At 40.7% G+C, this 17,358-nt stretch overlaps 1 protein-coding gene and 1 pseudogene across 2 annotated transcripts; one reads left to right on the top strand and one right to left on the bottom strand.

Moving 5' to 3' along the window:
* The first annotated feature begins 2,314 nt into the window (after positions 1 to 2,314).
* On the top strand, positions 2,315 to 2,893 carry LOC101303876 (disease resistance response protein 206-like). The gene has a single exon (XM_004292113.1). The coding sequence runs from the start codon at positions 2,315 to 2,317 to the stop codon at positions 2,891 to 2,893; it is 579 nt and encodes a 192-aa protein (XP_004292161.1).
* Positions 2,894 to 3,786: 893 nt separating this feature from the next.
* Positions 3,787 to 7,831, bottom strand: LOC101304162 (annotated as a pseudogene). The gene has a single exon (XR_184123.1). The product of XR_184123.1 is annotated as a translocase of chloroplast 120, chloroplastic-like (transcript).
* Positions 7,832 to 17,358: the final 9,527 nt, after the last annotated feature.

A 17,358-nucleotide genomic window follows, 5' to 3' on the forward strand; every position in this document is an offset into this window, starting at 1 on the left:
TCTCTCTCTCTCTCTCTCCTCTCTACTCTCTCTCTCTCTCTCTCTCTCTCTCTCTCTCTCTCTCTCTCTCTCTCTCTCTCTCTCTCTCTCTCTCTCTCTCTCTCTGATTCTAAGCTATGGTTTTGATTCGAAAACTCGGAATCAGAATCAATGGCTTGCCTCTTCTCCACTCTCTTCTTCCATATGCCTTCGACCGAGTTGCCGCCGGCGACGACCACTGTAAATCGGAGCTTCTGCAACTCATCAACCATGTCGTTGATGCTTCACCGATCTGGTGCGGCGGATCGCATTTTCTCAAGGAGATCAACTACTTCAAAGGCCATGAATTGTCGCCCTCGAATGCTTCGAGTTATCCCTGCTCGATCGAGCATTGGGTGACATAGGCGTGCTTGTAGATCTTAGTTACGATGATGTTCTGGAGGTTGTGGATGTCGATGATCGCAGGGATAGATCTACAGGTGGATGTTCATTTTCAGTTTGGTTTTATAATTGTTGATGGAAATTATAATTGAATTCATTTGGGTGCTATGGTTGTATGGTTAATTAATGTGTGGAGGAATGAAGTTATTGCTACTGGAGGTGCTTTGATGGTGTTAATCCACTGTTGAAGTAGACTAAGAAAGGTAAGGGAGGAAAGTAGATTTGGATCTCAGTCAGCAGTAGCAGCTCTGTGGTTAACAGTAGCAGCCACTAGCAGTACGTTTTAATAAGCAGTAGCATCAGCAGTAACAATAGCAGCTTCCTAATAATCAGCAACAGTAGCAGAGCCTTCCAGTAGACAGTAGCAGAGCCTTTGGGTCGGGAGCAGTAGCAGAGCCTTTTAGTCTGGAGCAGGAGAAGGCAGTAGCAGAAGTGGAGGATAATGCAGTAGCAGAAGTGGAGGATAAGACAGTAGCAGAGTTAACCTTCATTGATGTGTGTTGTTGTGTGCTGCTACTGCGTGCGCTGTTATTGTGTGCTGCCACTACATGTTGTTGATGTACGTGTGTTGCTACTGTGTGTGCTGTTGATATGTGCTGCTACTGCGTGAGCCATTGAAAACATGCTACTGCACTTACTAAAATTGCTACTACACTAGCTGAACCACTAAAATCTTGCTACTACATCTGTTCGAAGTGTAGCTTTCCAGCAAAACATGCTACTACATTAGCTGAGCCACTGAAAACCTGCTACTACTTCTACTGGGATGTTAACCTCTGCTATTACTTTCTACTGGAATGTTAACCCCTGATACTACTTCTACTAGAATTAACTACTAATACTACTAGGATGTTAACCCCTGCTACTACTTCTACTGGAATGTTAACCCCTGCTGCTACTTCTACTGGAATTAACTATTATTACTACTGGGGTGTTAACCGGTACCCCTGCTACTACTTCTACTAGGATGTTAACTCTTGCTACTATTTCTACTGGAATTAACTGCTACTACACTAAGTTATTAAAAACCTGCTACTATATTCCATTTACTGAAAAATCTCAAAAGGAGAGACTTTTTTCTTCTAAAAGCATATTTAATTAGTGTAGGGTTAGTTTGGTAAATTAAATCATGACACATGACATGTAGAGAAAAGATTGTCCTTAATTGTTAAAAACTATCCTTATTTGTTTAACAATAACACAAGTGGATTTATTTGTGTTCCAAATCCTTTTGGAAGATATATATGTGATTTGCTAATTATATAACATGTATTTTCATTGAGATGTTTGTTACAGATCTTACATTGATATACTACAGCTATAGCTGATGTTAAGGAGCAAATATACACAAGTAATTACACTGATATCTCTAGCTATTAATTCAAATGAATGTTGTTTACAGAATCATGCTAGCTGAACCACTACAGCTGAACCACTACAAGATAGTCTAGTGGTTCTTATTTAGTTAGATGTGCTCCCCAACCTAAGTTCGAACCACGACATTATCAAAACTAGTCAGGAAAGGGGCTGCAATGTCATGCTGGCTGTCCGAGCCCCCCAGCGGATTAGTCCTTGGGCCTAAAAAGCCTTTGGGATACAACGATTTTGAATAAAAAAAAAAATCATGCTAGCTGTTTGATTAGGACGATATCAGTGGAGGAGAATCTGCCTTGATTAGGCCTACTTTTTCGTCTCATAGCACTACTTTTCTTCCCCCACATTTAGAAAAAAAGATCATAGCATGATTAGCATCAGTAGGTGTGAAAGACTAATGAGTAAAATAAATGGACTAACTGTTGAAATAAACAAGACAGCACTGTCATTGATCCCACAATTCTCCTATAAAATGCATCATCGGCCATGATTTCTTTCGCAAACCAAGAAGGGAGACAAAATGGAGAAGGCAGTTCTAAAGCTTTTCTTCGTAGCTGTGTTCATGTTCATTCCATTACTAGGGCACAGTAGTAGTAGCACTGAAGAAAACCGAGAACTGGACCGATGGTTTCAGAAGCTCGACTACTCCAAACCGAAGCTTACCCGATTCCACTTCTACTTTCACGACACCGTTTCAGGCCCCGACCAAACATCACTCCCAGTGGTTCCATCACCCAAGAGCATCAAGCCATCCCTCACCTTGTTCGGACAAGTCAATATCTTTGATAACCCCCTAACCAAGGAACCCGAAATCACGTCCGAGCGCCTAGGCGTGGCTCAGGGGCTCTACAGTTTCGCGTCGCAAGAAGAATATAGTGTACTTTTGGCAATGACCATTGTCTTCACCAGCGGCACAAACAACGGTAGCAGTGTCACTATTTTGGGGCGCAATCCAGTGCTTCAACCCCGGCGAGAGTTTCCTATCGTCGGCGGGACTGGCGATTTCCGGTTGGCTCGTGGGTTTGCTACGGCCTCGAATTATGTTGCTAATGCTAGCATGGCTATTGTAGAATATAATGTCACGGTTTTACATTACTGAGTTCATTCTCTACTTGAATAATAATGATGTTGTTTTAGGTGAAAAAATAATAATAATGATGTTCCGGTTGAGTACTAATGCTTTTGCTGGAGATAAGCGAGTGTTCTAATGGGTTTGATTTCTTGGTTGAAATTGAAAAATTGATATAGTTCGCAAAGAAAAGTAGTTGGGAAATTCTAATCCCACGACTTCATAGTCTTGCACAAGAACATTTGTACCTCAAATAATTTTTGGAATTACCCACGCAAGTGGGGAGTTTAAGAAACACCCCAAGAAATGATGCAAGTATAAAGCTTGACACATTGTTGTCCAAAAAAAAATAAAGCTTGACACATTGGAATATTGGATGCAATAGAACTGAGGGAATGTGTTGCCTCAAGTTGGACTAGAAGTTCGGAACATTCATGATACACACACGCATGTCCCATCTCACCCACTCTAAGCCACCCTCGAGTTTTCAATGAGTAAGACAATACAGCATCAATAACCTAAACTAGAAGCATCAAGCCATCCATTGGAAGGTTTACAACCTTCATTTTCAAAGATGTTAACCCTTTCACAGACTCACAAAGTAACAATGGAATTCCAAATAATGATCCAAGCAAAGGAACAAGAAAACAGGGCCATTACTCAAACAGTCTTTCGGAAACCTGAACAAGGCTTCCAACATATAATTGAAGCACAACTCTTAAAGCTTGCTCCGAAAAGAAAAACATGATATCACAAGCAAAAGATGCCATATAAACATTTGATATCACCCAGGCTACCAGAATTCCCATCGAGGGAAGCAGCAAAATTCCAGGATGATGGATCAAGAAACATAAGACTATAAAGCTCGTAGCTTTCAATACACCTGAGATTCAAATAACTAAGAAAGAAATACAAACTAATATCAATTTGATGAAATGCTAATAAACTGCGCAGTTGCGAAATTTTATATGCAAAGGAAATGGAAGAGATGCCTGAACTACTTTTGCCTATATAAACGAATTTTCACACCCACATTGAGAATAAAGACAAAGGCCAGATTCAAGAATAAGCAAACATTTGGTCCAGTACCTTAACAAGAACAAAAATTAACCAACTGTATCTAATTAAGATGCTCAAAAATCTCACTATGATCAATAGAAACAGTACTTCCAGATTGGTATGGGTAAAGACCAGCAGCTTAGTATCACTCACTTGTGGTGAACCATCACACTATGACCTCCTCGCTCACTCTTGCTGACGACCTATTTCCGCAAGGCTGCTGCTTCACAATTATTGATCTAATTTTCATCATTGTCCCTACTGCAACTATTCAGGGTAAGTGAACAACTTTCTAAGCAGAGGAATGAGACCAATCAAAGCTATTTGAAGCTGTTCTGAACTATTTACGCGGATGCTCATTTGTCCGGCTCCCCTATTATTTATATTGGCACGAGCTATAAGATTTGTATGTCGCCCAACGGGAATCTGAGTCTGTACATTACCTCCAATAGCAAGATCTCCATGCCAATCCATCACAGTAAGCCCAAAAGTTGATAGCGCATTACCTAGTGGATGATCTTTGTCTCTTAACTGAGCCTCCAAACTACCACCATAAGCAATGTCCCCACGAGCAGTCATTGCACCGCCCGTCATAACCAACCGAAACCGTTTATGAGGAATAAATTTGTCTTCAATTTTCAACCCAGCCGATAGAGCATCACCCAAGAGGGTGACTGAAACACCAGCACTAGCTTTATTCGTCCTATAATTACTGAACCTTGTGTCACCTCGTAGAGTATACGCCAAGTCCTTTCCAACAGTCTGCATTTCAAGTCCTACTGAACTTGCTTTCCCTTCCCCATGCTTTACTGAACTAGCTAGTTCCATTTGGACATTGGCATCTTTCTTATCTTTTGTGACCTGGCCAGAAAATGATAAGGGTATCTTGCCATTTAAGACAAACAATCTTTCTGCGTTTATGCCCTCATAACCAATATCATGATCCCAACCATGAGTTTCTAAAACAGGCCTTACAAGCCACTGGTTGGAAGAATCTAGATATCGATAACGGTGAGTGGGATTATCAGAATCAAAGGAGGCAGGCAAGGGTAAATCTGGCATGGGAACGGGTACAGATGCTGCACTTGCACTCTCTTCCTCTACAGTTTCACCATAATCACTTGGTAGATCCTTTGCTGCAGCTGCCATTTTTTTCATCAACTTTCGTCGCTTTTTCTCCTCCTTCAACTGTTTCTTCATGAAAAGCTTTTCTCTATACTCCAACTCATCAAAATATGCCTTTTTCTGAGCTTTTGAGAGTTTCTCCACCTGGGCCTTAGTCAAACGTTTGAATGGTGGTAATTCATCAAACTCTGAGTCATCTTCAGAATCTGTAGACTCATCCAGATCATCATCTACACCATCATCATCATCATCATCACCAAATTGATCCTCAGGCAGCTTCAACTGCGGTTTTGCCTGAAGAAGTGAGGAAAGAAGGAAAGGTAATGGAGGTGCCCTAGATCGTGGTGCAAAAGGTCTTCCAGGAGCACTGTCTTGCAACTTCAATAGTGCATTAGCTTCAGCAAGAATCTTGGATGCAAAAGAGAGCAATAACAAATGAGGCTTCCAAACCTGACCATTTGGCAAGACTCTCTGGCCAGCTCGATTGGTCCTGCAAGCAGAGTGGTTCTCTACTAAGGAAACGGGATTCATAAGGCGCATATCCCCAGCGGCCTGACGAATGGCTTGCTGGACAACATGAGATCGTTGAGTGACAAACATGTCATAACTAGAAGCAGCTCCATTTGGGCCCTCAGGCGGAGCTGATGCAGCATGAGTCAGAACCACAATTGCATTGAACCATATAGTCGCCCCAAAGATCTCTGTGATTGTGCGCAAGAGTGGCATGTCACTTAAATCCCTGCTCTGCATGTCCAACCTATCAAGATACAACACAATATCTGGAGGAGTTTTCTTGATAAATCGCTTAGCAGCAAGCAGTATCTTCTCATTCTGACGCTGGTCCGACCAGGAAGGTAGAAGCCCAGGTGTGTCAATGACCCTTACCTTAATCCCTTGCACAGTACCCACAACATCCTGAACCTTCTTTGTCCCCATCTGAAATGCATCAGTATTAAACTTCACTTCATCAAATATAGAATTTATGGTGGCACTTTTACCAACTCCCGACTTTCCAAGAACCATAATTGTACAAGAGAAATCAAGGGGTTCATTCCCAGATGCCTCTAGCTGCTCCGCCATAGCGCTTGCACGGTCAAAGCTAAAGGCACCAACACGACCCCCACTTCTTCCATGTAGCTGCTCAGCTAACCCCAGTCTGTACAAAACCTGAGCCACAACAACATTATGTGGAGTCTGCCCAAGCCTATGCGCCAGCCGCAAAAATTTCACTCTGATCATCTGAAGCTTTTCACGAGTCTCATCTGACTCCTCCGCCTCTCCATTAATGGGATCCTCAATTTGCTGGTTTTGCACATGAGATACTGTACCATTTACCCGAGGCTGCTGTACCACCCTAGGTGCAGGTTCCAAAAGCGGGGCAGCGCGCCCAAGGCCAGCTGGACGAGCGGGAAGGGGAGTGGGATTTGTAGAATTTCTAGAGGAACCATGAGCTGGTGCATGCTGGACCTCCTGCACTCTATTCATTCTGTTGCTACCCTTCTCCACATGATTGTTTTCTCTCTTTTCAGCTTCCTCAGGCACAGCAGCATTGTTGCAAACTACATGAGCAACCTCACCTTGCCGAGGTTCATCATCTTTGATATTCTCCGATCTCAAATCAGAGCCGCCAACCTGAATCTTCTCTCCGTCCTCAGTTGCAGGACTTCCACAAACAGCTGAAGCGGCCATTTCAGATGCCACAGGACTTTCTACCCCTGACAGCTGTTGTTCTGAAGAAAAGCCTTTAAGTTCAGATATTTCCACATCATGCTCCAAATCTAGCCCAGATGAAACACTTTTCACTTCCTTTAAGTCTTGATCTTCTGCATCTGTACAAGTCAAACTGCCTCTCAGTTCTTCAATTTTATTATCCACTTGCATTGCTTCAGTGATAAACATAGCATCTTTTGAGTCAGTACTCTCACATTCTGTATGCTCAGAATCCATATTTCTCTCTTGCATTTCCACATCCTTATCATCTTCAAGCTTCATAGTAGCACCAGCAGTCTTCTCATATTGATAATCTGTGTTCGAGGTATTCCCCTTTACTTCCTGACCATTTCCAGCTTCCTTCAAAATTTCCACATTAAATTCAGTGACTCTAGGAGAATCAGGATTAGCACCGTCACTCTCCAATTTTTCATCTGTAGGCACTACCTCCAAAACTGAGTTATCCAGCTCTTCCTTCTCAGACTTGTCATTCTCAGCAACCTCAACAGGATTTACACCAACCTCGTCCACATCAGTCAAAATTGGTATTTCTCCACCCGCACCGATCCCTGAAACCTTGTTTGCTACATCCAACAACCCATTAGATTTAGAATCGTGTATCTCAGACTTCATGTAGTCATCCTCATTCCCAACTGTCGAAACTTCTACTTGTCCATCAGCACCAGCCTCGGATACATCTTTTTCCGCATCTTCTAAGGTACCCACCAACTCTACCTCTGCCACTACTCCCTTCAATTCACTGGTCTCTGATTCCTTCACAGTCTCGTCCACATCAACACTATCCCCACCCACCACTTTTTCTACTTGCTCCCCACCATTCCCCACAGCCCCCTCCTCCTCCTTGCTTTTCCCTGCCTCCTCCAAAACCTCGATAGCCTCTTCAAAATCCTCGGCACGAGGACTGTCACCGACAGCCCCAGCCCCGGTCTCTACCGCCTCCTCAAACACTTCTTCCTCCACATCATCCCTGACGCCATTAGAATCCTCTAGAACCCTCTCCTCAAAAACCTCACTCGAGTGAGACCCACCTACAATCCCATCACCATTTTCCATCCCAAATCTTCAAAACCCTAGATTCACCAAAACCCAGAAAAAGAAGAAAAAAACTCAAATCACCAAAAGCTCAATAAACGGAAGTAAAAAACCGAACTTTACACCAACCCCTAATGTTAAATCCAATCAAAACACAAACCCAATACCAAATTTCACTACCCAATTCGATTATCAACATCCTCGTTCAAATTTTCACTACGCATTTAAGCAAGATCGTGATTTGGATTTGATTAGGGTTTAGACGAAACGAAAAGCAAACACCAAAACAAATAAATATATAAAAGAATTTACAATTAAAATAAATGGGTGATAAAATATGAGATAGCAGAGCAAGCTTACCAGGGTTTTCTGGGTGCCTCAGAGAAAAGGCCTCTTGGATTTCAGAGAGAGAGAGAGAGAGAGAGAGAGACTGAGGTTATAGGGATCTTCTTTTTTTCTTTGTGCTTTACTTTCAGAGCAGAGTAATTAAGGATAAGACTCTCATCCGACGGTCAACTAATTTTCTGGGGTTTTGATCCGACGGTAGGGAGGGCTACATTGGTATCATCGTGAAAGACGCTAATCATGGTGACGTGGACGGAAGCTGGGAAAAGGGTTTCGCTGTTGCCCATGCCAATTTGGGGGTTTCGCAAGTGTGGATCGACGGCTGAGGGCCGTCAGGTGACGTCTGACGTCCGTTGATTTTGATGTTTGCTTGGACATTTGTGTGTGTGGGGTGGGGGGGGGGGGGCATGTTGCACGAGATCCTTTATTATCCTTTTGTTTTTTTTTTTTACGACCAAACCATTACAAGCAAACAAAAAAACATAAGCTTAGAAACAGCAAACATAAACTAAACTAAAGAAAACTAAGGAGGAGCCGTAACTGCATCTGACTGTAGAACATGAAGTAAAGTGGTAGGAGGATTATGAATCCAGATCATAGAACACTCTAGCCTTGAAGCAAGATGAGCTGCACAATCTGTTGCAGTATTTGCTTCCCTACTGATCCAAGACCAGTTAACCGAAGAAAAGGAATTAGCCAAAGTCTTGATCTTTTGAAGCCACGAAAACACTGACCAAGAGACTAATCCCTTTGGGGATTTCAAAGCTTATAAGAGAGGAAGGCAATCAGCTTCAAGAGAAAAAGTAAACAAAGAATGAGATTTGGCAAGTTTTAAGCCCAGAAGAACTGCCTGAGCTTCAGCAGATTCCGCAGACAAAGCCTGTCCAATACTAACCAAACCATTCTTTAAAGAGCCAGATGAATCTCGAAGAAGGGCTGCCAAACCACAAGAGAAAGTCTCACGATTCCAAGTTGCATCCGTATTAATTTTGAAGCTACCTGTATGAGGAGGGATCCAATACGGAGGAGCAGTGGAGCAGTCCAAATATGGGGATTTTGTGATTGAAACTAAAGACCGTGCTGTAATAAACTCTTCTGCCTGCATAACAGCTTTTCTTGAAACAACAATGGGATCTGGCACAATATGATTGAAAACAAAAGCACATCGACTTTTCCAAATGTTCCACAACAAAAAGGAAATATGAGTGAAAAAATGATGGAGGTCAGATGACACAGGAGTTTTTAAGGGAATCAATTCAACAAGCCAACGATCAAAAGAAGTGATTTGAGAGCAAGGAACATGGTAACCAAAAGGATGAGCAAACCATACACACAGCCCATTAGCAAGAGAAAAGAGCATGCTCCAAAGATTCTGAAAAGGTATTACAAAGAGGACATAGATCAGACAGAGACATGTCGAAAATGTAAATTACCTTTTGTTGCCATGAAGTTTCGAACAGCTTTCCAAAGGAAGAATTTAATTTTTGGCAAGATCCTTTATTATCTTGGTAATGCCATAAATTTTCTTGGGTAGGTCGGATTTTTTGATTGAAAATGTAATTCATGGGGGAAATGATTTCTCGAGTTGCCAAAGAAGGAAAAACCGTTTTTTTTTTAAAAGAAAGGAAAAAAAAATTTGGTAAGTAAAAGATGTAAAATATTACAAATGAATTGTCATACTTTCAGACCTCAAATATTACATGATACGTTATATGTGTTTTTTAATCGGAACGTCTATGTGTCTTTCATTCAATATGCTTAAACAAACAAGACAATTAGTTTAAGATATTCGTTCACTTGTTGGTCAACTTTATAGAGCTCGTTATTTTCGTTCCTGTAATATGTTGCATCCAAAGAAGTTCTACAATTTGAGATTCTTTCACAAGTAAGTGATTGATCCATTGTTGTTTGGATTTATAGTGTGACACTCCTCTTTTATATTCAAACTTGTTCTTGCCCTGCGAATTGGTATGTCTCACTAGATCATTTTGAATCTTATGTTGTTGTCATGGTTCAAAGATGTGAATCAGCACACCCTTTGCTTAGTAGTTTAACTGTTATATATGAGGATGTGCACCTTCTTCTATCTTTTATGAGACTTCATTTCGACAAATTTATAACGAGTTAAGGTTTCTTCTAGCCCTCAACTGTTATGCATGTACCTCTTAAATATCCTGATAATGATTAAAGTAATTGATTAAGTTTACGAATAATTTCTAAAGTTGTCCTAATTTGAAGTCAAGAATACTCTATCATGATAATGATTAAAGTAATTGATTAAGTTTATGAATAATTTTTAAAGCTGTCCTAATTTGAAGTCAAGAATACTCTAGGAAACATTACGAGTAACACAAATTGTGAAATCCCACCTAGAGGAGGTGAGGTGATGTGTTTCATATGTGCAAACACACCTCCTTATAATGAGAAGCGCAATGGGTTGGGAACCTAAGAACAAAACCAGAAAAGCAGGACGACAACGGACAATATCTAGTTATGTATGCTAGGTTGTTACAAATAGTATCCTAGCCGCTCCTCAGCCGAAAATATGTCGACGAGGACATCGGGCACGCGGTCATATGTGCATTAGAGCAACTCCAATTGAGTATGCACTTGCCACATATACACACCAAAGGTAAGAATTGGCACCATAATCAAACTCTAACAAATATGTCAAATCCTACATGGTCATATGTGGATTTGGTATTTCAACCCACACTATCAAATTTGATAACCCCAACACTGTCAAATTTTTTTTCAACTTTCCTTGCGTCGTTCTCCCTCGCTCTAGTCTTACCTAGAGCAAAGCTTGTCATGAATGATTTTTTGGTTCTCATCTCTCTCAGATCTTACATAGAGTAAAATTTGTCATGAATCAAAGTTGTGCGGGACATATAACAAAATCAGGAATCATTCCTTGATTTTCATTCCCTGAGAGCAGATACAACAGTAAACAATGACTATAGGCAAAAATTGTATAAAGGCATATTCTATTCACAAGAATTGTCTTTGTCTTCATGTTTTGTATGCAGCAGTTGAAGACAATAATGATAGACAATATGTTATTTTAAGTAAAAAATTCATTTTGATAATATTTGAATTATATTGGGATATATGTCGTTTATATCTTTAAATTAAATTATATAATAAATACAAGATACATTATTATTGACAAACTTGAATGCTAAATTTTTAGTATGACCTTCAAATTGTGCCAATGAGATTGTAGAGTTTGGTGCTTCGACAATCGTTGGGGTTTCCTTGCCGATTTTCACTAAAATCAGCATGAATTTATTCCCCATAGTATGTTACTTGACTAACGGTTGCCAATGATGTGACATGTAGTAAAACATGTCACATCCCGACCCTTAAATTTTTACCTTATTTACTAGCTTGGTTATAATAAGAATTTTACCGTCTCCGTCATTGGGGTAATAGTTTAATCGGTCCCTAGAGGTGTTTTGAGGGACGATTAATTTCGGGTAATTATTCGTAGGAGAAAAATATGACGACGGTAAAAATGGTAAATTTTAGCTAGTAAAAGGTAAATTTTATTTGGGTATTATTTTTCGGGGTGTTTTATTTTGGATTTGGGTTGTATAAGGGTGTTGGACCGGGCCAAGAGGTGGTCAAAGCCTAGCCCTCTCTTTTCCCTTTCTCTTCTCTCCCTCCCGGCCTCATCCCCGAGTTTTCCCGCAGCCGAAGCTTCCGGCCGCTCGTCCGCCGCCGTCCGGCCACCAACCGCCGCCGCACCGGTCCCGTTCGGTCGACTTCCAACCCAGCAACCGCTCTGGATCGGTGAGAGGAGCCCTAGCGCCACCATGAGGGAGCGGTGCCACCCGAAAGGTTTGACTGCCCAGAACTTCCGGTCGCCGGAACTCCCTCCTCCTGCCACCAAAGCCGGCGATTCTTGGCTCAAAAGAAAGCTCTCCTCCCGTGCAGCAACCCCTCCAAAGAGCACGCCCTCTCGTGGTCTAGGTAAGGAGAACCGGTGAGTGCAAGCTCTAGGGCTTTTTGTGTTGTTTTCGTTCGATTGGCATAGTTAGGCTTGGAATTGGGTGTTGTGCTAGTTAAGAAAGTTGTAGAGTAGGTTGAGAGGAAGCTGCTGTTTAAATTTGGTGAGCATTGGAGGTCGCCGGAATCGGCCTCCGGCCGCCGGCACCGGCGCCGCCACTGTTTGGAAGATTTTTAGGGTTTTAAATTTAGAATATTAAGGGGAGTTTGTTGAAGTGAGTTATGGAATTTTTGGATGAGTTTTGGATAGGTTTATGAATTTCCGAAGTGTGGTATTTTTGGCGGTTAATTAATGTAGAATCCGACCGTAGGATTTAAGTCGTATTTTTGGGGAGGTTGTAATTACGACTGCCGAGTATGATATTTAAGTTCGGATCGTTTCAATTTAAGAATATCGAAGTTAGGCAATGATGACCGTAGTTATGGCTCTCGGTTAATTTTGCCTATTTTGTTTAAATATTGGAGTTTTAGTTAGGAAATTAATTTTATATTTGTGTCAGGGTTCGAAGAAACCTCTCTGGAGTGGCGATTTGGATTTCGTCGGGCTTATGCCTAGAGTTGTGAGTGGACCTTTGTTTTAATTGAAAAGCATGCGATGAATTATCTGTTGATCATTTATTTCTTTTCTTGAGATTTATTTATTTCTCGGATATTTGGCAATTTTCCTCCTTTGGAGAGATCCCGAAAATGAGATTTTCGGTGGATATGTTTATTGGATGTTTATGATGATAGTATATATATATAAATGCTAGCTAGCCATACGTGTTTGATCCGCCATAATGAGGTAAAATACCATTATGGTGTGACGTGAGTGTTAGACACAAGCGTAGTAGCCCTATATGAAAACTATTTTCTTATTTGGTTTATTTAGGTTTTCATATAGGGAGTCCACACGTATATACACCCGTGTTTTTTCCGCCGTACTGAGGTACAATTCCATTATGGTGTGACGTGAGCGTTAGACGCAAGCGTAGTAGCCTTGTATGAATTTCTATTTTTCTAATTTGTTCTTAGAATTCATACAAGAAGTCTGACGAGTGTAAATACATACACTTATATATGTTTATATATAGTTTAGCCTGAGAGGCTGTAATTCTTTGTGTTATGGAGACTAGCCGGATCTAGTCATGAAATTGCCAGTTTTTGTGTTAAGCGTTTTCGAGCTACCGCATGCAGTATATTTTCTTTGGAAATTAAAATGGGGAAGCATAAATATTTTTATTAATTTATTTTTGTCCACTCACTTTAACGTTGTTAAGTGTTTTCCCCTGGGCCTTTCGTTTTAAAAATGCCCAGCTTGCAGGTTAGCTTAGTCGAGGTCGGGTACATGGGGATGAGGCATAGTTATCTTATAGCTTCCGCTTGTTAAATTATTATGTTTCCTTTCTTCCTGTTAGAGTTGCTCTGAACCTATAAATGGTTGGATATGAGATTTGTTTAGATTAGTAAATAATTTGGGTGGTGTTGTGATTTGGGGAGCACGGAGGCTCCAGGAGTTTAAGGTTGGATTTAAATTTTCATAAGTGTTTGCAGGTATTATTAGGAAGGGTTGTCCATTTTCAAGGGAGGTTATACCGATTTTTCGGTAAATTTTCCTTGGAGGTGGTCCCCGTACGACTTACTCTGGGTTTCGGGATGAAATTTGGGGTGGGTCGTGTCAAAACATGCTTATGACCTACACAATTAGACATATTCAGAACACAATAGAAGAGAATGATAATAGCAGGTAAACAAAAAAGAGAAAAAATGGTTGTAGAAATGTCTAACCTATCAGTGGGTATTTATAGGATGTTAAGCTAGATGCAAATAATTAATCAGCCTTCATGGGTAATATTCTTCAGTAGTCAGTTCTGAAATTTTTTGCGCGATAAGAAAAAGCTTCTAAACAAGAATCATTTTCCAACTAACGATCACAAACGACATGTCGTTATTTTAGACAAACGACAATTCTGTGGGCTAGGCGGTAACAGGTGGCGTGGGTCTAGACGGGCATGTGGGTCCACCCTTTAAAAAGGAAAAATCAGTTGGAGTGTGCTCTCACTCGGCTGCTCAAGTCTTCCAAAAATGGTGATCATACGACTCGCTTCGACTCACTGAGTCATTGAGTGCCGATCCGTCCCGTGCATATGGTCCGCTGGCGGCTCCCTCTTTTGGTGGAACCTCCACGTACTCCTCCGATTCCACCTCGGTAACCTCACCCTCCCTCTCTCAATTTCATGCTTCAACTGTGAACGAGTTTGAAAGAATCAATTGAATTCTTGTAGGAACCTTGCACTCATTTAGGAATGCTGAGACGGACTCGAGCTCCGGCGCATTAATAAGTGTGTGTGTTGATGGCATGTTGTGGCTGTGGAGTAGAGGCAGTGGCGCCTTGGGTGGGCAGTCCTTCTGTGGTTAGGACATCACCGTCGAATCTGCAGTACGTTTGTTTGCTCAAAAATCGTCTCGGTCGAGATTATGGCTTAGGGCTTGAGAACAATCGTCCTTCAAAATTTGCGCGGGCGTGCCAACTCTCGGCCTGTTGGCCAAGCGAGGTTTTTGATAAATATTTTGCGCATGATCTGACTTCTCCCAAGTGATTGTAGGCCGAGGAATGAACCGTCTCGGCCATTGGGTTCTCTTGCTTTTGTTGCAAGGACTTTCGGCGTTTTCACCGATGTTGCTTCTCTTTTTCTATGATTTTTGTATAAGTTTACGAGAATTAAAGTGCGAAAAGTAAAAGAACAAGAATCTAAAAGCTAAAATTTAAATTGCATGAAACGTAAATTGCATGAAGTAATTGCGAGAAATTAAAGTGCATGAATATAAAGACGCGGAAGAGAAATTGCGTGAAAGAGAAATTGCGTGAAAGTAAAGTGCGGAATGTAAAGAAAGCGATAAAGTGTAGAAGGTAAAGAAAGCGATGAAAAGAAGAAGAAAACTATGCTAGAACATGGATAAAAAGATTGATATTGTAGAGAATTCGTAGAGAATTTGAAGTGTTTGAGATTGTATTGAGTTGTGTGTGTTGGTCGAGGACCTTTTACAATGAGGTATATGTTCCTATATATACTATTACAAACACAAAATTAAGGAAGGAGAAAACAATTAAATAAAATAAATATTTCGGTCTTAATGACCGAATCAAATATACGTTTTTTATTGTTTTCTCCTTGATCACACTTTTATTTCTTTCTTTTTGCGGCTTTGTTGGAATTGATTTGCTAATTATCTTGAAATTTCGGTCTTCAATTCTTCCAATTAACCATAATGCTAATTTGTTGCCATATATCGCCGTTGCTTCAATATTTGGTATGTGGTTTTAATACCAAATAATGAATCTCGGCAAATCTTAATAATGATGATGATGATAATTATACGAAATAATCGTAATAATTATCATTAAATGTTGTAATCTTCCTCGCAACCAACAGATTCGGCCTAGTGGGCCAATGTGTAAAAAATAGGTACAAACATACGCCCCCCCCCCCCCCCCCCCACGTTCCTTGAGCATCGGCTTGAGCCGAATGGTTAAGGAACTATTGAACAAGTTGGCCGTGATCATAGAAAAAAAATCTCGGCCATGCAATAATTACCTTTTGATCTCATTATGGAGGCGGCCAATGATGCTTAATTGCGAATTTGGAAACTTCTTTGCTTCCATTCTTTGGTTCAAGATCTTGCATGCCATGTAGCATCATGTTTGAGTCCCTTATAGTATGTTCTTGATTTTCGGCCATTATGTAAGCCGAATTTTGAAGCTCATATGCACTTGGAGTATCAATTTCGGCTTTTATTTTAATTTTAGCCGATTGTGATTTTTCTATGTCGGCTTTATTTCCGACAATCATGTCAAAGTGTATAATGCTCCTCACTCAAATAATCAACTTTCTGATGTTGTGTTAGCCCTGTGAGTAGATCGAAGCCATGAATTGGTTCGTCATCTTCATAGTTATCATAAATGGGCTCAACGTTGAAATCAAACTTAGGCTCATCACTATCTAGAGAACAATCAATCTTATTGTCAAAGATTGGGGGATCAAAAACTTCTTTTTCACAAGGTAATCCCAATTCAGATTTTTCCTTCTCAAATATAGGCATATCTTTATTATTGCCTACATCTCTATAATCAGCCATGTTACCTTCGAGTGACGTTGATGAGAGCCTTGTTTCTTCCACAAGAGAAGGTGATGATAGAGAAGTCCAATTAGCTTTGTGTTTTTGACAACTTTTCATTGATCTTGTCTCATCTTCTTGATATTCCAAAGTTGGACCCTCATAAGCAAAATCTCTTGCATGTTGACTAATAAAGCCATCAAAATCATATTTTTCATCAGCTATTTCACTTGATGCGTTGTTGTCCAAATTGCTGGAATTTTCATCAAAAAATTGCACGAGATGTCGATGAGCAGTCATTTGTTTTAACTGGCTTTCATGTTGTGGTGCCCAAGTTGAAGCTGTTTGGTAATTCCATAAATATCGGCTATCATAACCGTTACAATTATTATATGCACCAATGAGGTAATTAGAGTCATAATTGCAATGACTAAGATGGTGATGACCACCATAATGATTTCCCCAACCATATTGAGAATGCGTTGTGGGTATTTGCGAATTCCACGAGGCATGGCTATTCAAATCAACAAAACTTTTGAACGCAGCATAATTGTATCTCCCATTGGCACCATAGATTGAACTTGAGCGGTTTACATTCGGCTTGTTGAAATTCATTTGTGAAAACACTTAATGCATGTGGTGTCCCACTGGGCGTGCCAAAAGATGTTTGCTCAAAAATTGTCTTAGTCGAGATTAGGGCCGAGGGCTTGAGAACTATCGTCCTTCAAAATTTGCGCGAGCGTGCCAACTCGCGGCCTGTTGGGCAAGCGAGGTTTTTAATAAATATTTTGCGCATGATCTGACTTCTCCCAGTGATTGTAGGCCGAGGAATGAACCGTCTCGGCCGTTGGGTTCTCTTGCCTTTGTTGCAAGGACTTTCGGTGTTTTCACCGATGTTGCTCCTCTTTTTCTGTGATTTTTGTATAAGTTTACGAGAATTAAAGTGCGAAAAGTAAAAGAACAAGAATCTAAAAAGCGAAAATTTAAATTGCATGAAACGTAAATTGCATGAAGTAATTACGAGAAATTAAAGTGCATGAATATAAAGACGCGGAAGAGAAATTGCGTGAAAGTAAAGTGCGAAATGTAAAGAAAGC

The sequence above is a fragment of the Fragaria vesca genome, linkage group LG2, assembly GCF_000184155.1.
Source record: "Fragaria vesca subsp. vesca linkage group LG2, FraVesHawaii_1.0, whole genome shotgun sequence".
NCBI classification, from domain to species: Eukaryota; Viridiplantae; Streptophyta; class Magnoliopsida; order Rosales; family Rosaceae; genus Fragaria; species Fragaria vesca.